General features: G+C 34.6%; 1 protein-coding gene across 2 annotated transcripts in view; it reads left to right on the top strand.

Annotated features, from left to right (window-relative positions):
* mgl (low-density lipoprotein receptor-related protein megalin) overlaps positions 1-21,516 on the top strand; it is a 425,733-nt gene that overhangs the window by 168,393 nt on the left and 235,824 nt on the right. For both annotated transcript variants that reach the window (XM_089252561.1, XM_089252562.1), the window contains 4 exons: positions 2,787-2,936; positions 9,313-9,609; positions 17,196-17,309; positions 21,327-21,446. In XM_089252561.1, coding sequence (XP_089108687.1) covers positions 2,787-2,936; positions 9,313-9,609; positions 17,196-17,309; positions 21,327-21,446 — 681 coding nt within the window. The remainder of the gene's footprint in view (positions 1-2,786; positions 2,937-9,312; positions 9,610-17,195; positions 17,310-21,326; positions 21,447-21,516) is intronic.

Genomic DNA, 21,516 nt, shown 5'->3' on the forward strand with positions numbered 1-21,516 from the left:
TGGCAGGAATCTTCTGTAAAAATTTATTAGTCCTAAGAACCACCTCAACTCTTTCAAGTTGCTAGGTTTATGGTATTCTAAAATGGTCTGGACCTTTGGCAAGGGCTTGATACCCTTTTTATTTATTACGTGAATATACCAAGAATATCAATTCTTTAAGACCTAACTCACATTTAGAGGCATTATGTTTGATATCATATGTGTTTAAGTGATTGAATAGCAACTTCAAGTGATGAAGCACCGTCAGCATCCTTAGGAAAAACAACTAGAATGTTCATCAATATAATTAAAGCAAAAATCGAGGTCTCTTAAAACCTCATCCATGAATCTTTGGAACATCTGATCTTTATTACAGAGTCCAAAATTTAGGAATGGGAATCCATATAACCCAAATGGTGTCATAACTATTGTTTTGGGAATATCCCTCTTCACATACTGAAATTGTATAAGCTTGAAAAATATCTAGTTTAGAAAATATTTTCTTGTCGTAAAGTGCATAAAAAACTTCTTGTAAGTGGGGGAATAGGGTACCAGCCAAGGACTGTCTGAGCATTTAACTTCCTATAATCTCCCACTGGACGTATACTACCTGCTGGCTTATCTACGATGTGTTAGGACAATCCCCAGGGGGTTCTTCGATGGCCTACAAATGCCTGTTTCTAATATGTATTCAAATTCTTTTCTGACTGAGTCAGATGTTTTAGGATGCAGTCGTTTGACTTTGCAATAGACAGGGGGTCCTGTCATTTGGATATTATGCTCTGTAGAATGTTTAACTTCCTTAAAATCGATTGCAAAATTTGTGATATCTTGATATTTTCTCAGCTGCTACTCATTTCCCTGAGAGGAAGAACACGGTTGTTTGCATTTGAAAGAAGAAACTCTAAAATGGTCATGATAATAAAAGGCCATTGTTTGGGTTCTTAGCATGAGGAAATTGATGGCCTGAACCACTATGGTTTCTGCTGCAAGACCAATGACATTCATTTTTGAATTGTGAGGTCAATTTCTTCGACAGTCACTCTACTCACAAGCTTAAGTTCTCAATTTGTTTTCGCAAGAAAACAAAATTAGGTGACGCCACAGTGGTCAGTTCTGACTTGGGCACATTTATTGAATAAACTGAATGTTTTGCGCATACCTCATGGATTTCGTCAGCTAAAATGGCTGATTAGGATAATTCTTCTCTTGAGACCAAAAGGATGGTTTGAATTTCAGACTACTCTTTGTAACCAAAGTTTCTTCAGAAAAATCATTGTTTAATTTATCTTTTTTCAATTCCTGCATTTGCCGCAGTAAAAGTGGTGGTTTTTTATCTCCTAATTCTAGGTCACTGAGCAATGTCCCAACTTTTGGAGTCAGTGAACTCGACTATGAGCCGCTCTTTTAAAGCTGTTGTGTCATCACTCATGTAACTTAGAGTGTCTGAATCCCCCAATGCAACTAAACTAGCAAATTTTGTTTCATCTTGTGTGATAACTGACATAACCAAAGCTGATTCAACCTGAAAAAAACATGATCTTATGTTTTTTTTATAGTACAATAGACCTCTGGTCACAGTGCTAGGTTCTGTGGAATCACCCACCCCTAAGTCTAAGTTTATGTTTTATTTCCAAAAGGAAAGATTTGTAACCCCACACAACTGACTTGTGGAGAATCAGTGTTATATACCAACATATTTATAGAAAATATGTGTGCAGACACTGGTGAAAAGAAGAAATGTAATACACTAACCTTGTATACATTTGCCAGAGCAGAGGTTGTCACCTTGTTTAGCTTTCAATCCAGAAAGGAAATAATTGCACAAATGCACAATGAGACACTCTCTAACTTGTTTCTATGTTGATCGGCATTTCGCTTGACACATTATGAACTTACATAATCCAAGCTTAAAATTTTGAAGCACACATGGCTTGTTAGTTCAGCTTGTTTTATGGTTGCATGAGTTTTCTCAGCCACCTCGTTGGGCATTTTGCCTGTTGTGGCCTTGTATTCGTATTTAATAGTTAAGGGTCACCACTTGCACATTGATTGCTCACTTTGGAGCTAACACAATTTATTTGCATGAATATTAAACATTAAACATTTAAAATATAATATAGATCTGTTTCATGAAACCGTCTGATCTCACGAGAGTTGAGGAAGTGTGTGTATCTTTATCCTTTCTTGTCCTTTGTCATTTGCTGGACTAGCCAGGTGCAAGAGCTCGCCACACATACATTACTGAATACATGTACCATTGAGTCACCTCAACTTCAAAAAGCATTTTATATATTCTTATGGGCATCTTTTCCTCAGCCACCTTGTTGTGCATTTTGCCTGTTGTGGTGTTGTATTTGTATTTAAATTAGCGGGAATTGATTAAAGGAACATGTAAAAGTATTTTCTTTCAATATTTTAATTTTTTTACAAAATATTCAATAGTATTTTTAATTTTCGTTCATTTTAGAGAGTTCACAGTCTTATGCCACTCCCTGTGTACGCTTTTGGTCAAGATGCTCTTTGTATCTCAATTACATTCACTGTAACTCACTTTGTTATTTCTTGAATCAAGTTGTTTCCACTCTAAAAGTTGGAATCATGTTAATTTTTTTTTTGAATTTATCATGTTAATTTTGTAAACTTTTTGGTGCCAAAAAAAGAGAGATTGATTGTGGAGTTTTTACAGCATTCAAAAGCTTCTGTGTTTTTCAAGCAAGATTTTTGATTTCATTACATTTTTTATTATTTTTGCAAATGACTGAATGTTGCAATTTTTAATGTTTTGTTATTTTCACTTTAAATAGAACATCTTTATGTTACTGATTGGAGATTAGATGCTATTTTGCGTATGAACAAAGAAACAGGAGAGGGTGAGGTAACAGTTGCAAATGTAGAAGAAGGAAGTCGTTTATATGGAATAAAAGTTTTCAGTCGAGATAATCAGAAAGTAGAGAGTAAGTGAATATAATAAAAAATAATAGCATAAGTAAACACAGAACAATGCACATTAATTACAGTTAATACAGTGATGTTTGGTATGTTTTGTATAATGTAAAAAATAGTTTGTTTCACAATTCTATTTGACACATCCTAGTAAGGCAACTTAGATCTCTATATCACTTTGCCTGACAGCGGCAGAAAGTTGCCTAGCAGATATCTTTTGTTCTTATTTTGAAAATACTGAAAAAAAAGAAAGTGCTTTGTCTTCTTTCCTGTTTTTAATTCAAATTAGTGAAAAAAGTTTGCTTCTAAAGTATTCTACAGAGTGTTTCAAATTTTTTGTTCATAGGACTATCTCTTTAACCATTGACTTTAGAAGTATACTTACAATTTTAAAAATTTTTCAGATGACATGCGGTTTCTTCAAATGTGGTAATTTCTTTGAGGGGTTGTATACATGAAAGAAATTGAAAAAATTAGTTTTTTATACAGCCCCCTTGTGCCAAAACTTCAATGTAGTGATATATAGACCATGCTCTGAAAATTCATTTGCAAAAACTTCCATATTTAATATTTGTCTTTGAATTTTTCAGCATTTATCACCAATGATGAGTGCGGTTTGCAAATTTCAAAAATGTAAATTAACCTTTTAACGGCCAATGTTCCCAATTGGGAACATCAGCTTTATTAACTAAAAAAATGACTTTTTCCCTGAATGCATGAGATTCCAAACTTAATTTACAAAACAAAATTTCATTAGTTTCAGCACTTATGCCATGAATTTAATTTTTTTAAATCTCCCATTCTTAAGGAAGAACAAGGTTAATTTTTTTTAATTTTAATGTTGTTTTTATGGACATGGAGTCCAGAAAACATACAAGAAAATTTTTTTTCATGAATTTTGTGGTTTATATCTCTAAACTAAAGGATCAGAAGAAGTAACAGAAAAAATAGATTAATATCTTAATTCGGCTGGTAAAAGGTTAAATTCAAAGTAAAAAGTCTGAAAAAAAAATTGTCATTGTGACACAAAAATTTAAATAGTTTTGCTATTCAATAGTGTTAGTAATAAAATCTTTCCAGTCAAGTTGTTTCACATCTAAACCATCTTTTCATTTGGGTTTCTTATGTGACCAATGGTCAGGGCTGATCCAAAGCAATGTGTTGGGCGGGGCAATTTATTGTGTAGGTTCATAGGATTGCCATATATTTTACAGGACAGACCGATGTTTCCTTATATTATCTGGTTCATGGAAGGGCAATCACCTACACCCCTTCACCCTCTGGATCAACGCTTGCTTCTCTCTGGAAATTGGAACCAGCCACTTTTTGTATAAAATTTGATTCTATCTACGGAAGAGACGTTTACAACACATTGTTTTTGCTTTTTTTCCATTTCACTTCTTGGTCCCTAAAATGTTATAATTTTGTTCAAGAAGGAATTAAATCATCTAAAGCAGTAAGTGATGAAAATCATTTATCTTTTAAATGTGGGATAAAATAATACTATTAAAATGAACATTAAGTGAGGTCATTTTATTTGTATACAATCCCTAAAAATGGAGATTCTCAATCTAGTATAAACCATACCAATGCAGCCATAAGTCGCCAAAACATGTTATTTTCCATCTTAATATATCAATGATCATTGGATTTAAAAATATTGAGCCTTTTGCAAATGCCTTTTTAAAGCTAGTTCTACATATCACTAATTGGAAGTTTTGATACACAGGGACTGGAAAAAAAATTAATTCTTAAATTTTTATATGCATGCAACCCCTCAAAAATACATTTTTTCAATAAACGCTGTATATATACAGAAACATCCTGTATTCTGTATATACAGAGTGAAGTTGAAAATTGAATTGTCGCCAAAATTTTTAATAGTTAATTTCACAAACACCCTTCTAGCTACAACCAGTCAAATTTACCACAAACTTATCTATTTCACCATCTTTTGAAAGAGCCTACAGTAAGCCATATCAGTATTCTAGTCCAAGAAAAATTTAGCCTTTTGATTTTAATACATTACTGAAATCAGCATTCATTGAAGTAGAAAGTTGACAAAAATTCAGAATTGGCAGTTACAGATTTTATCAACAATTCGATTTTGTAGAAAAAAGCCATTAGATGACACCTCTTAATTTATGGGATTTTTCCTACTCTTTCTAAATGTGTGCTTAGTTTGCATGTAGATCTTGCAGAAATCTCACAAATTTCTGTGTAGACTGAAATAAATTCCGAAGTCATAGAAATCTTTCTTACAAAAAATGTTGCAGTAAAAATTTATTAACATTTCAGCGTGTAACATTGCAGTCACAAGGAAATTCAAAATATTTGTTACAACACGTATATATTGGTAGGAAAATGTGGGGCGCGGTAGCCCAGGTCGATAAGATGCTCGCCTAAAGTACCAAAGGATGTTTAGAGGTGTCCCGAGTTCGATACCCGGTTCGTCCTTGTCAGAAAACTTTCCTGACAGGGGTACGACAAAAAACGGCGACTTGACCGCAGCAAAAAAAATTGCTACCGCAGGGAGTCCCCCATCGAGGGGTTAGCGTACCAACTTCTCGATGAGTATAAAAAACAAGCCTGCCGTTCGGAACCGGCAATAAATTGTAGGTCCCGGTCTAATTAGCCCTCGTGTGCAGAAAATTACCGTGGTGCGATAAAAATGATCAAATGAGGAAAATGTGACACAACAAGTAATCAATAGAAAAAATATGAAATCACTAGTAATTTTGAATAGTCAATTCATAAAATAATTAATTTGATTTAAAGTTTTTTGTTTGAATCAATGTTGTTATTTTACTATTTCCACCAACCACACACATGCCTTTGTCAAACTACCATTTTTGCATCCTTCATTGAAGCTTTTTACACGTAACACTTTTGATGAAAGTTTAAAATTACTCACATAAATTATTGCTCTGTTCTATTCATCAACAAAAAATGTTTGCACAGTAAACATTATGCACTGTATGCACCTTCCCTCAAAAAATTCAACTTAATGGGGCAAAAAAGTCTTGATTTTGGAAAAACAATTTAAAAAAAAATGTTATTTGGCTAACACTTTACAAATCTGGTGATAAATTTGCCCCAATACCGTAGTCCAATTTATTACATAATGACAAGGTTATATAACATTACTCTTCATAAAGAGGAAAAAGCACCAATCATAAAAAAAGACTCCAGAAGCACAGGCAGACATTTGCACATCACACAAATTCATGTAACATCAATGATGCAATAACCTTGTAGACTTTAGACCATTTCTGCAACAAGCTTAAATGAGACAGATACGATATTTAAAATGCACGCCCAGCCGGCAAAGATGACAAGTGCCCAAGGCACCAACTATTTTCACTGTAACATTATTTTTAGTGCAAACTCTTCAAGACTACTAGCAGTAAGCAGTGGTAGTGCCAGCGTTTGTGGTAGGTAGCGGCATGCATCCATCTGGATGACGTATATATACAAACAAAGAACAATTATATTTTCGGATCAACCCAATTACGGGTGCTTTCTCTCACAGAACTATGTCATTTTACTCCAATTTGCATATACTTTCTGATCCAAACATTAACTTGATCGGCAACAATCGAAACGAATCGGCCGTGATCGTTCACTCACGATCATCTCATCCAACCACAAATGGAACAAAATAAGATAAACATTTATATTTTCAAACAGAATAAAACTTTTAACTTAAAAATAATAAATAAATAAATGGAAATGAACCAGACCTTTCTGCCAGGGGTCTATGGATATGCTACAACACTACTTACTATTGATTGGTGTGTGTAGTAGTTTTGCATTCGCAGGAAACATTTTCAGTGGGCGCTGGCATACCCGCAGAGCTTGCTTGTTTCAGAAAGTTTCATTGTAGGTGCCAAAAGAACTCTGATACAAACATTTGAGGGGTGTAGGATTGCAGACATTCATATATACAGCCCGCAAAGGTGCATGCAGGGATGGATTTCATTGAATATTCATGAATTGCTGAGGGCTTAGGCACCTGCCAAAGTTGTTTGGGGGTGTAAGGAATACAGGAGGGATAGGAACAATCATTCTCCTTCTGTTCATTAAAAAAATTGTATTATTGGCATAGGCTGTCATTGTCTCCCCCGTTCAACAACCAATCTGTTTCTGCTTATGCTTGGGGAGGGGCTTACATGTCTTGGGCCCTTAGGGGGTCTAGTTACTATGGGGTGTTGTATTTTGTATTTAAATGAACTTTGAATTTAAGGTTTTTAAAAATAAAAAAAAATTCAGTTTTTTATTCTGATTGAAGGTTCCCCCCCCCTTCCATGGTGAAGTTCAACCTTTATAATTATGGACAGGCTTCATGTCAATTTTGGCATGTCCGTGTTTAACCAGAGCACATCACATTGAAGCAATGCTTGTCTGTTGTTCTATTAATGCCCAATGTTGAAAGAAAATATTTGTTACATGTCTGATGCTCCGATTTGTATCTATAAATATAACTTGTATAGGACATATTTTCTCATATTTGTTAATAATTTATTTTAGGGAGAGATTTCAACACAACATAAATTACAATATATACGTATTACACAAAAATATAAATTGCAATACAGTAAAACTTTGATTAACCGTCACTCGTTTAACCATCAGTTTCTGTTATCCATCATCATCTATATATAAAAAAACGGAAAAAAAAGCCTCAGGTTATAATGTCCAGAAACATTGTATCACTGCTATGGTCCGTGCAAATGCCACTGGCAATCATAAATTACCCCAGCCTGTAATTGGTAAATCCTAATAACCATGTGCTTTCAAAAATTTAAATATGAACGCATTGCCTGTGAACTTATTATGCCCAAAAAGTGCTTGGATAGACCAAACAATTTTTTTCAGAGCTCATATGGCTGAAAAGCAGTTGCCGCAGAAGGCACTGACTGCTGTTAATGGACAATGCCCCGAAACACCCCTCTTGTGAACTCAAAAGTGACTATGACAAAATAACATGCATCTTTCTCCCAGCGAACACAACTCCACTTATCCAGCCATTGGACCAGGGCATAATTGAAAATATGAAGCAAAGTTACAGAAAAGCTTTTCTCGAAGGCTTTCTTTCATCTGATGATGCCGTGATTCAAAAAATGCTGGAAGAGATACAACATTGGTATATGCAGGATGCTATTTTCAATGTTGCCACTTCCTGAGCCGATCTTATATTGAAGTTTATATTGATCATTTTGTAAAACTAAATACAATATGCATGTATTATTCACTTTTAAAGGATTTTATTTTCATTTTCATTCCAAGCCAGCAGTCAAATTACGTTATTGTATGTATGTATTAAGAAATTTCGTTATCTGTCTATTCAGTTATCCATCACAGCACCAGTCTGGACGGTGATGGTTAATTGAAGTTTTATTGTATACGTGTACATATGTATTGACATCCTTATGCTGCCCCAACGAAAGCTGCAAAAGATTAAAATTGATTTCTTATCAATATGTTTTTAATTTATAAATTCACTCGTGTTTCACCCATTTCATTAAGGAGCCCCCCCCCCCCTATTTAATTTTATTAAATTTTATTAAACACAAACACCCTAGAGGATCGCGACTCATAGTTTGGGAACCTTTGATATTAAAAAACAGTCCAGTATAGTTCATTTTGTCTACTAAAAGTCACTAAAAAGTCACCAAATTTTGCTTTTGGTATATGCCTGTTATAGCCTTAAAACCATTTTAATTATTTTATAACTGGAAAACAAAGTCATTTTATGTCCTAAAAATATTTACATAATTTTATAATGGAAGAATTAAAAATTTATAACATGAAAATACTTCAAAAGGAATTGTTTTCTGAGTGACATATGCCAGAAGAAATGACAAAATTTTCATGCCTTATATTATTTCGTATTACCATTTAGATTCTTACAAAGTAGTAGAAAAAGATTAGATTTGACAATTTTTCTGAGAAAATAAATGCTTGTCTGCTAAAAAATTTGGCTATCGTCTAATTTTTATTTGTTCAGGCCTTCTTAAAAAACTTTTATGATAGAAAACATGATTAATTTTCTAGTTTCAACAGTTAAGTGCTTATGTTTTGAAAAATATAAAAATTAATGAAATGTTCTTGGTTTAATGAATGATTTGCTCTAAAGTGTGTGCATAATACTAATATAAAGACATTAACTTTGGAGCAGTAATGTCACTATTCTGGCATTCTGGCCCACCCAGGTCCCTGGAACCCAGTTGTTCAAAAAACCTGGGTCCTTACCAAGTGAAAGTGTACCATGTGAGGCATGAATTGAGTCTTTATTCACTTTTTAATGAACAGTAAATTTTAGTGTAATTTTGTAAAACTTCAAGAAGTTCAATATTTTTACACCATTATAAACTACTATTGTAGATCATCATCCATGTTTCTTCAAGAATGGGGGATGTGAGAAATTTTGTTTTCCGGTTCCTTCTAATGACACACAGACCATGAATCTTGAAGCAAGATGTGGATGCCCATATGGTGAGAGGCTGGCAGCAGAAGACAACAAAACTTGCCAACCAGATCCTCATGCTGAACCCCCCGTACAAGCATGTCCAAACTCTTGGGATTTTACTTGTGATAACCAGAGATGCATTCCAAAGACATGGGTGTGTGATGGAGATGATGATTGCTTAGATAATTCTGATGAAAATCAGAATTGTACAAGTAAGTGTTCTACCTTTTTTTGTTAAAAAATTTGTTGGCTCTCCCTTTTAAAACAATTTGTTCTGTACAACACGAAACTTTTATTAAGTTAAACTTCTTTATTATATCTTGGATGAATTAAGCTTTATTGTGTTCAAAAATGCCATAGGGCTTCCAAATGTCCTACAACAGGTATTGCCTGCTCAATAACTCAGATTACTCTCTAGATTACTAGATTGTTTTATGCATGGATAATATTGTATGTGATTACAGACTTTTGTTTTGAGTGCAATTCCTCATGCAAGTTGGATTAACTACAGACAGTGGTGGCAAAACTGAAGCCAGATGAAAAATCAAAAATTTTCAAAATTGTTCGTAGATGATAAATTTTATGAAAAATAATATTTCAAAAACTCATTAAAAAATTCAGCATCCTTTTTCCGTGAATATATGTATATATATATCCGAGCACAAATATATATTAGCAGAGTGTGAATTATATAACCGTTTTTAGGTTCAATACGGATAATAATATACCAACATCAGTGCTAAAGGCAGCTGGAATACATACTGTGATATATAATTGACAAAATAAATAAAAAAACAACAACTTAGCTCCATGATAAACGAGATCAACAGAAATGAAATTTCAAATGGAAAATAAAATGATGAAATCGATAAGTTGAATATTCAAAGCCATCTCCGAGTTTTTCATCGGGGGAAATACCACACAAATTGGCCGAGATTGCAAAATGTTTCTGAGAGTACTTAGACCTAAGCCTAAACTAAAGTACTAGTCCCCTATGCTTTGCCAAAAGTACATTAGAATTCAGTCATGTAAAAAGAACAACAATAACATACAAAGAAACATAACCACAAATGCGTGTAAATGAACATTGATAACAAATAAGAGTTTCTGGGTGGTAAAAGGTAGAACGTAGCTCACATAATAACGATTTTATTGCGCACATGCCGAGTACAGCATCTGGAGAGCCCTAGATATCTGTTTGGTAAGTGTTGCCCCACACAATGAATACAAATACAACACCACAACAGGCAAAATGCCCAACGAGGTGTCTGACAAAAAAGATGCCCATAACAAATATGGATGCCATATATTTCAAAAATACAGCAACCCAATTAAAAATGCAATTACAAACAATATATATGCATGATAAAATATTATACAATACTCATAAAGAATACTTATGGTTGTCTTATTCTAAGGCAGAGAACTGACTGCGGCATGGTTGCAGGTGGTTGAGGTTGGGGGAAGACACCATCTATAGTTTTATTCTGTCAGCACACAGATACAACCACAACTGCTGGCAGTGGTTTTTGCAAATGAGAAAATCCACATTTTTTTGGACGATTGGGTAACCACGAAGCTGCCATCATCTATTGAAAAGGTTTGAAGACCCTGATTACGGTTCGGCTGGACTTGCTGTTGCTGTCTTCCATTGTCTAATAAGGGGTTTGACAAGGAGGGTGATGGGATTTCAGATGCACTGGACAAAGGAATTGCTGTTCTTCTCAGATTGCCATAAAAATAAGAGAAAAAGACAAATTTGAGGAACTGAAGGGTGAAGTTCTATTCGACAAAAACTAATTCTTTGTTTGGCGCTCTTGCACAGAAAACAATAAAAAAAACTGATAAAGAAAAAATTAAATTCTTCTAACAAATTAATTTTTTTTTTTGCTTTCCTACATGAGCATGCATTAAAACTCGGTTATAATGACATTCATAAAGTAACATGATTACGCCATTAAAACCGAGATATATATTTTAAAATACTTGAATTAAATGCATTGGAAATTGCATAGCCAAAAAACTAATAAATACCTCATCCAAAAAAGTACAAATTTCCAGGGGTCTAATGATTTGTAATAAATTCATAAAAAATTATTAGAAGTTAAAATAAATAGACATCTGAAGGAAGAAATTTTTATATTTGCAAGTTCCATATCAAACTTTTGAAACATTTATTAAAAATATAAGTATGAACAGGGGAGGAAATATGTCCCTAAGAGCTGCATTGCGCGTGTTTTGCTTTCATTATTCTGCCTTTTCTGTCTTTATTTTTGTATTGTATATGAATGTGTGTGTGTGTGTGTTCTTTTTGCAATAAAAGAAAAACTTTCTAGACAAAACGTTGTATGCGGGTAATATTGAAGAGTGCACTAGCACAATTTTTACATTGTTCTTTTCAAACAGTTTTTGATTTATATTCACACAAAGCCGCAACTAGGGAGAGCAGGTCCATTGTACCAGGTGCTTAACTGGAGGGGGAGCCGAATTACCTCTTTAACCACTCCTTTTAACCTCTCCCTACACGGGGAGATCAAAAGCTTGCCTGCTCCAGTTAAAAAAGTATCCTGTGGCCCTGCATGTACCTTAAACCTTGCAACATATATACTGATGTACAGGGCCCCAACGACGTGTGTGGTTGACCGGGGCAAGCACACATTTTGGCACCCCCCTTTTAATATTGAAGGATAGATGAAAGAATTAAATTTGCTCACACCTCTGGCTCAGAGTTTGGGGCATCTGTCAGTGCCGTCTTAACGCATGGGCCTACCCAGGCACAGCCCGGGGCCTCACAAAAATGAGATACGGTTGAAATTTCTAGGATTTACCAGGTAGGAAAACCACTTGGCCCGGGGGCCCATGATACTCTTAAGACAGCCCTGGCATCAGTCCTGCTTGCTCCTCTCTAGTTGCGGCCCTGGTGCCACGTGTACAGGGTGTTAAGTGGGCCGGGGTAGCAAGTTCAGAGGGGAGGCAAATTTTAGTAATATGTAGTCAGGAACTTTAAATTATAATGTGAAAAAGGCTGATCAATTCCGATAGTCAGCACTTGGCAAAGCCATAAATCTGTGTCTATCTAAATCATTTGAATGATTTTGTAAGAAGGACATTTCATTACGTTCCCTTCGTGTCATCGCACCATCTGGAAAAAATCGTCTTCTGATAACTGATCAGGAAAAATGATAAATGAAGAAGCTTCTATGAAGTTTTTTCATTACCATGGTTCGTTTTGTTCATCAGAATGAATCCACTGATCCATTGATGGATGTTCTTAGTATTATTATACAACGTTACATCATGATTGAATAAATAAAAAAAATGAATAACTAAATGAAAAGAAAATATATGGTCCAGTGGTTGTCAAATTTTTTGTTAGCCAATGCCCTTTGCACCATATTTTCTTCTCGTGCTGCCCCCCCCCCCCATCTTTCCCCATGACCTTCTACCTTCATCCAAGAGCGAGCCCTCCTTATTGAATTGAATTTAGTCAAAGGGAAATTGATTGCACAACTATATATTTAAAAAATGTTGGTCACTGGAACTCCCTGGGACAGGTGCAGATCCAAAAGGAGGGGGGGGGGTCGATCCCCAGTAACACAGAATTGTCTCGGAACAGTAGGTCGGTGTATAATAATACGAGACGTTGCAATGAACCTACATAAGAAATCATCCCTCCTGATACATCAGCATAGTCCATTTTCCGCATACCCCAGGCCTACAAATTTTTTAGAGTTTTTAAAACAGGAAATTCTCAGAAATTTCATTCTGATTTTTTATCTGAATTTTTTTTCCTGACCATCAATAGAAATAATTTGTTTTAAAATATGAGAAAATAATTTTTTCCTTAACCTTTTTATTGTCACATGGGGTTTCCCAAAATTATAATTATTATGATTAATTTCCATTAATTAGAAATTAAATTAATTTGAAATTCACTTTAATTACAAATAAAAACGTGCTAAATTCATGTCCAATTTTTTGAAACTTTAAAAATATGTTATTTGAATAGCCATTCATCATATATAAAAAAATTGTGCGATTTGGTCACGAATTGTGAGAGCAGTCAAAAATGGGTTAAATTGTAGGCTGTCTTTCTTCAACTCCAAATTAATTTCAAACGGCAAATATTGTTACAGAAAATTAAAGAATTTAATTATGTGAATATTTTTATTAGTACATACAGTAAAACTTCTCTTTTGCGGACACGAGAAAACAATTCATCCATAAAAGAGGGGGTGATCGTTAATCAGGGGTTTGAAATACATACTTTTATATATTATACAACTGCAAATTATTATTTGGCCATAAAAGAGGAAGTGATCACATCTGAGGGGTGTCTGTTAAGAGGGGTTTTACTGCAATGCAACTTATGAGCATGAGTTGGCATGCTAACTGAAGCTAACTTCGGCTTGGCTAAAATAATTTAGCCAATTCCGAGATGTCATGTGGCATTAAAAAATAAAAAACTCCGGTTGCTAACAGCAGTGTGTGTTCCCCGCGAAATTCCACGGTTGCTGATAAGATCAACCGCAGCAGCTGAACCGTAGTGTGCTGTTAGCCTAAGTATGGCTAGCTTCTTGATTTACCCAACATGTGTGTATCGTATTTCTTTTTAAACATGTCAGTTGTATTAGAATTTACTACTTCCGGGGGGTAATCTATTCCATTTATTAACAACCCTATTAGAGAAACATTCCCTGCAACACCATAACCTAGAATTGTCCCTTACCAATCGATACCGGTGTCCACTTGTAAAATCAGTAGATTGATGGTGTACTAATAATTCATGGTCCATCCTATCCATCCTGTTGAAAATTTTGAACACTTTGATCATATTTCCCTGACACCTGCATTCATTCAATGTAAACATATTCAAAAAGTGAATTCTCTCTTCATAACTCAAGCCATGTATAGCTCGTCTCTACACCCCTTCAACCAAGTCTATGTCCATCTGTAGGTACAGTCTCTAAAACCTTACAGAATACTCCAGTCCAGAACGAACTAAGCCTCGAAAAAGGGGGAAGAATGACTTTTGGAGAACGCAAAGAGACCTTTTTGAAGATGAAACCAAGCATTCTATTTGTTTTTCTGACCACTGCTGAACAACGTTTGGAAAACCTAAGCTGCTGGTCAATGAGAATTCTCAAATCGGCCACCTTAGTTGCATCCAGGATAGTGACACCATTCAACTCGCAAGAGAAACGTGAGTTGTTCAAACCAAAATGAGCGACCATGCACTTGTCAATGCTAAACTTTATGCTCCATGAAGAATTTCTTCCATGAATTTACTCCATGAAGATTTTTTTCAAACAAGATTTGAAGCAAAAATCACATTTGAGTAATTTTTGCAGTTCCCTTAGGGAATTGAAATTGAGATGACCCAGTCTCCTGTGTCATATCTGACAGGTGTCTTGCTTCATTGAAGTGGTGCAAACAAAGTTTATTTTATTATCAAGACAATACAGCCCATTCACTTCTTTTGCAGTTAGCAAAACAGATGACCGCACACCAACTCCAGCCATATATCCCCATATGGCAATTTCCAACTAGTGGAGTTGGATGGGAAATGAAAGCACCATCTGTCGGAGGTCGTCCCAGGCTTGGTCGGTAAAGAACTTGTTTCCGATGTTCTTTTGGCTGGATTGATGTCAAACTTCATAGTGGAGGACAAGCATCTTACCACTGTACAACTTGGGCACTATTAAAAAATTTCATTGCTGCCCCTACCGGGACTCGAATCCAGGTTCCTCGAATGCTTGTCGAGTGCTCTACCAACTAAGCTATAGTGACAGATAAAACAACAGATGAGCTGTTAACCATTGGTTTCTCTTTTAGTATCTTGCAACCGTTCTCATCAAAGATGATTGATAGCTTAGGCTGACTGTGTATACAAGTTTGCCAACACTTAACTTCAGCAGGAGTGTAAGCACAGGCTTTTAGTGTTTTAGAAGAGCTGAGCACTTTGGCTCCATGCCCTGTGGCTGGCAAATTGTTACTATTGACTAGGCAGACCTCTTCTTCAAATGATACATCATGTGAAACAGGCATGAACAACTGAGATGAGTTGATGGACTAGAGCCTATGAACCATTCATGCTTGTCAGAGAAAATAGCGACAGAAAATACTGAAGACACAGTTGCTTCTTTTTCAGAGTAAACAGCATTATATAAATGTCCTCTCCACTTGTTAATACAAGATTCATTGAAAGACTGGTTATTTGTGGAGATGAAGATCACAAGGAAGAAAATTCAAATTCCTCACTGCCCCCACAGGGATTCGAACAACAGTCTCTCTCTTGCTGGACGAGTGCTCTACTATCTAAGGAGATACGCTCCACCTTGGAGCGTATATATATGTTGAAAGGCATATATATACTACCATACATGGACAGCGGCAACAATCAGCTAATAGCTCGTGAATGACATAAGCCACCAGATGGCCACATGCATATAGAAATGTCCTCTTCAGTTGTTAATACAAAATTAATTGAAAGACTGGTTGAAGAGATTGTTTTTTTTGAAAGACTGGTTATTTGTGGAGATGAAGATTACTTCCTTGTAATCTCCTGTGATTTGATTGTTTGAAGGTCTACCAAGCAATGCTTTCTACATTCAATTCTGTTTGTCAAACAGACATTTTATATCATGTTGTGTGTGTGTGTGTGTGTGTTTTTCATTCATTCTTGGTCTTGAAAGGTTGAATTATTAATTTTTTCTATGATTCAAAATAATATTTTGTTCAAGAATGATGAGAAATATCTGACACTGTGAGTGATGGAAATTATTTACTGATAATATAAAATAATCTGAATAAAACAAACAATAATTGAGGCTATTTCATTAGTGTGGAGTCCAAAAAACTGAAGATTTTCCAGTCAAAACAAACATGTCAACATAGTGATAAGTCACAGGAACAGTCATTTTGCATTGTTAATATTGTTACAAATATTATATTGGAAAAAATGAAGTTTTTCGTAAATGAATTTTCCGAGCAGGTTCTACATTTCACTAACTGGAAGTGTTAGCATGTGGGATATGTATGTATGTATGAAAAGTGAATTTTTTTTCTTCATTTTTTTAAGTATGTGACCCTTTGAAAATCTTGTTATTTTAAAAATCACGCCATATCTAAATTAGCTAATAATTCATGTGTGTATGAATAAATGAATGATTCATTTTTAAAAATTAGAAAGATGCTTATAATAAGTCAATGTTAACTTTAATCGCAGATGAAATACACAATCTACAGTACAGTAAAACCTTGATTACCTGATGCAATTCCATCTAGTCCAATGTCAATAAATCAAAATTCCCGTATAACTGAATAAGCATTGATTTGAAGGTCATAATTAAATTTATATGTTGTTGTAAGTGATTTGGTCATTCTTTGCTTTCTACCGCTATCACAGTTTCCAGCAATATTGTTCTGCTGAATCACAAAGTTCTTGCAATTCCAACCAACCTTTGGCTTAAAAAAAAATCTCGAAAGCATCATTTTTGCTAATTTGTGCCCGCTAGTTATCTTTCCACTATCTTTACTTTTCTAGGCGGAAAAGAATTTCACACTTCGGCTAGAATTTCTTCGTTACTGAAGAAATAGTTATTGCAAAGGACATCGATTGATAGAGAATTCAGATAATGAAGATCAATTAACGTTTTTCTGTATATAGAATGAACAAGATTCACCAAAACAAAACTTCACATTGTTTTTAACTTTGTGTGGTATTTCAATATAGAAAATGGTGCCTTATATTATTATACATATCTTAGAACTTTTTATTTTAATATTTATTTCCCAGAAAGTACATGTGGTCCCAGGGACTTCCAATGTAGCAGTGGTAGGTGCATACCTCAATCCTTTAGATGTGATTCTGATAATGACTGTGGAGATTATTCAGATGAAATGGGATGCGGTAAGTTGTATTTTCTTGGTTTATTTTTGATTACTCTTAGATGTTGGTATTGTTAATAAATTAAAGTTGTTTCCACATGTAGAAGGGTTTACTGCATTAAACTTTTGTGTCGTAGACAATAAAAATAGATAAAAAGTAATTACAGTCAAAATATATAAAAATTATTATTGTAGTGTAGTACTAATAAAATATATAAAAATTATTATTGTAGTACTATTTTTCAAAGTCTCTTGAAAAATAGTTGTAGAGGGATGAATCATGATAAAGGATATTTTTATATATGTTACTGCCAAAGCCAGAAATTGGCCAATTCGCGACAAGGCCAGCCACTTCGCCAATTGGTCAATTTCATTAAATATTCACCTGGCCAATGTCTGAAATTTGAACATTGGCTGGCCAGTTCGGGAAGTTCCCTGGGTAAAGTCTGATAACAAAAGACATGATTCGGGATCTTTGTCAAGTTGGCATATTTTTTTCATTATAATTATGTCCACGTTAGTTATGGCAACCCATCAAACCACAATCGTGATGCGGTCATCATTTTCTTCTCCAAAATTTGGCAGAAAAAACTAGAAGTTTATATAATTATTTTTATAGTTTTTTCTCTTAAATTTCACTTGTCTCTCTCGTCACATGGAGCTAATCCAATACAGCTGCTATGTATAGACATGTATCACATGTTGGCAATTAAAAAAAATGGATTTGGCTCCTGCAGAGGCGGTCTCGCATTAATCAGTCCCTCAAGCTCTAGCCAGGGATCTCCGGACACTTCACAAAATGACCGGCCAAAGTCTGAATCATTCTTGTACTTCAAACTTTGGCCAAAACTCTTGGCCAATTCGCAAACAGGCTGGCCCCATCACGAATTGGCCACACTTCAGGTTCTGGCAGTAACATATATAAAGAGGTTTAAAAATACAGTAGAACTGTTGTTTACGAGCATAATTTGTTCTGTGAACTTCTTCATAATCTAAATCACTCATATTTATCAAATAAAACTTCCTCATACAAAATAATGGAAACTTTGATGATTCATTTCACAATTATCCATCCACATAAAAATGACTAATAAAAACATTCAATCAAAGTACAACGCAATAATAATATAATAAATAATACAATAATGCAAGTAAACATACAATAGTGATACGAATGATAGAAATGAACTTGCTCTAAATGACAAAAGAGAACTATCATTTAGGACAACTTGCAGATACACTATGGCTTGTAAACTTACTTGTTTTGTCTGACTTTTAAGAAAAACCTATCAATGAATAGGTAAATCCACACTTGCATTTGCCTTCTTTTTAAGATTTCTCAGAAATGGAAAATTATATTGTTGTTTTCCAGGTTCATTTACTCACACTGTTACAGCTGTATTTGGATGGTTCATTTCTTCAAAATTTTGCAGATTCCCACATTTTACACATTTGAAATGAAGGACTCCTCTTCATTTCTCTCTTCCTCCTCCTCAGACAATATCTTGTTCATAAGCTTTTACTGTTCAGCATGCAACAGAGGTCCATCAGTTCATCTGTGCTCAACTTCTGGCCATGTTCTTCTCCTGGCTCTTGAACTTCACTTTCATTCACCTCCAGTTCCATAGTCTTTTCCAAGGAAACAATCTCTTTGATTTGACAACTGGTGGCTCTTGTTCATGAGCTAACCCCTCAAAGCCAAGTTAATAAAGCAATAAAGCAATCAGCCACAGTTTTCTCCAAGCAAAATTGAGAACTCTTGGTGATCCCATTCCAGGCTATATTGATGATCTTGTGGCAGTGAATGATGTGGAAATTGTTTTATCCAAAACTCAGATGGTAAGGTTTGTTCAATATTACCCACAATTCCACAGTACCTGTGTGGAGGGAAGTGAAAACCATTGGCCCAGTTCTTATAACGTGAAACTAAATAAACAAAGCATAAAAATTTTGCTTGTAAATCCAATCACTCGATTATCAAATCGAAATTGATCAGAGTGATTCGTTTAACATTCTTGCTCGTTAAACGAATCACTCCTAAACTGAAGCTCAACTGTATTCGATTATAGGCAAATCCAAAAAGACTGAAAAATACCATTGTAGAGAAATTTATCAGTATGCTAAGTATCGTTGTAACAAGGTTTGGCTGTATTTAAAAATGTTCTCAGCCCGATTAGAATACACCAAGAATCGAGATATAATCTACACCCAATTTTGTAAGCCTCCAATTTATGAACTGCGTGTTTCTACAAACCAATCTTCTTGTCCCAAGCAATATACTACTTCTTTAAACGTCTTCCCATTTATGAACTTTCAATTTTATGAACCATTTTTCTCATGCATACACGTTTGTAAAAAGGAGAGTCGACTGTATCTTCAAACCAGCAAATCCCTACAAATTTGAATGAAATAACTCATGAATGTATGGCTCAATTTTTAATGGAAGCAGAAGTATTTAATTATTTTTTTGCAAAAAATAGCATATCCTTGGATCTTCTTAACAGTGTTTAATTTTTGTTTATTATATATGTCCATTTTAATTTTTTTCTATGATGGACTTTTCATTATGGAAACTCCAAATGTTATGGAAAACTCCTTTACATTTTCAATGAAAATGTAAATTTTTGAAATAAAGGCTCAAAATGGCACTAAGAGGATCGGTGGTAAAATAAAATGTTATCAATATCAAAATCAACATACAAAAAAACATGTCAACTTGTGTCCTGTTGAACATTAAAAGTCAGGGTTCGTACGACCTTATAAACTCCTTAAAAAGTCCCAGTTTTTTATTTTCCCTCTGGAAGGGCCCTTATAACTCCTTACTTTTTACATCTATTTCTGAAAAAGTCCTTATTTTTTTCTCTGAAGGGAATGATCCTTCTTAGAATAGGCATGCCCCATGGTGATGAATAGCATTGCCAAAAAAAATAAGAAAATAAGAGGAAGCTTCCCGCAAGTATAAAGAGGGAGAAAAGAGGAAAAAATTCCTCCTTTTTGTAATAGGAAACGTGAAAGCAGGGGAGGGGATTAAAACATTTAATGGTTGCGCATACCTGCCAACCATTGTGATTTTATCGTATTTAGTATGATTTCAGCAAATTAATAAGATTATACACTTTTGCTTCGAATAAAAATATGATTTTTTACCCAATTGCTAATATTGATGTTTCCTGCCTATGTCGCCAACTGGTGATTGTTACAAACTGGTGATCAACATCACTCCATGGAACCAGTAGCTGAACTTCTCAATACCTAATCCTTATCATAATGCTCTGTTAATGTTCGAATTTGTGTTCTCAAACAGGCGTTTGTTACTGGGACATACAGCCACGGTATACCTTTTCCTTTTCAGCAGCTGTTCAATGAATTCCTACACATCATACTTTTAATTCTGAAAGTTGAAATCTTGGAACCATTAGACTAGAAATTTTAAAAGGACATTAAAAAAAATCAATCCGCATGGGGTGGAGGGGGCCAGTCCCAATGACTCCTGCAAAAACTCCTTACTTTTTGTTTTGAAAACTTTATATGAACCCTGAAAGTGGCCAAGAAACACTCCTCATTTCAGAATTTATGAATAATCTATTCTTTATGATTTTTAAACTTTAGGATTACAACATTGGTGTTAGAAGTTTTTTCTATAGGAAGATTCTCAATAAGGAAAGTATTGAATCATAACAATTAACTGATGTTTAATTGCTTTATGTAAGGAGGATGATTCTACATGACCGTCCTCATCTACAACAACCACACACATAAAAACAGACAGAGTAAAAGGAGAAAAAAGAGGAATTGAAACTAAAACTAAAGAGCATGGGTGGTATCTTCCTGGAATGTCGTCCGGGGAGAGAGACCCCTTCAGGGTGGTTTATCTTTCACTTGACTTTGTGAGAAAAAATTTCTCAACATACCAGTAGAGTAAAGAAAGAGTAACTTAAAAAAATTTAATTCTTGCACTAGTTTTTTCTTTTGTAACTCATAATATTCATCAAAAATTAGAATATTTTTATTTATGTACAGTATATATATGCTTTTCTAGTTAATGTCACTTGTGAGACATCAGAATTCCCTTGTGATAATGGTAGATGCATTCCTAAGAGCTGGAAATGTGATTCTGAAAATGATTGTGGGGATGGATCTGATGAGGGAGATTTTTGTGGTTTGTAGAAACTTTTATATAAGATAAAATAATTGATAATGAGAATTTTCTTTCAAATTTTTTTGTGTAC

The sequence above is a fragment of the Pholcus phalangioides genome, unplaced genomic scaffold (assembly GCF_987345545.1).
Source record: "Pholcus phalangioides strain wild (caught in Gottingen) unplaced genomic scaffold, Ppha-v1.0 ptg000029l_1, whole genome shotgun sequence".
NCBI classification, from domain to species: domain Eukaryota; kingdom Metazoa; phylum Arthropoda; class Arachnida; order Araneae; family Pholcidae; genus Pholcus; species Pholcus phalangioides.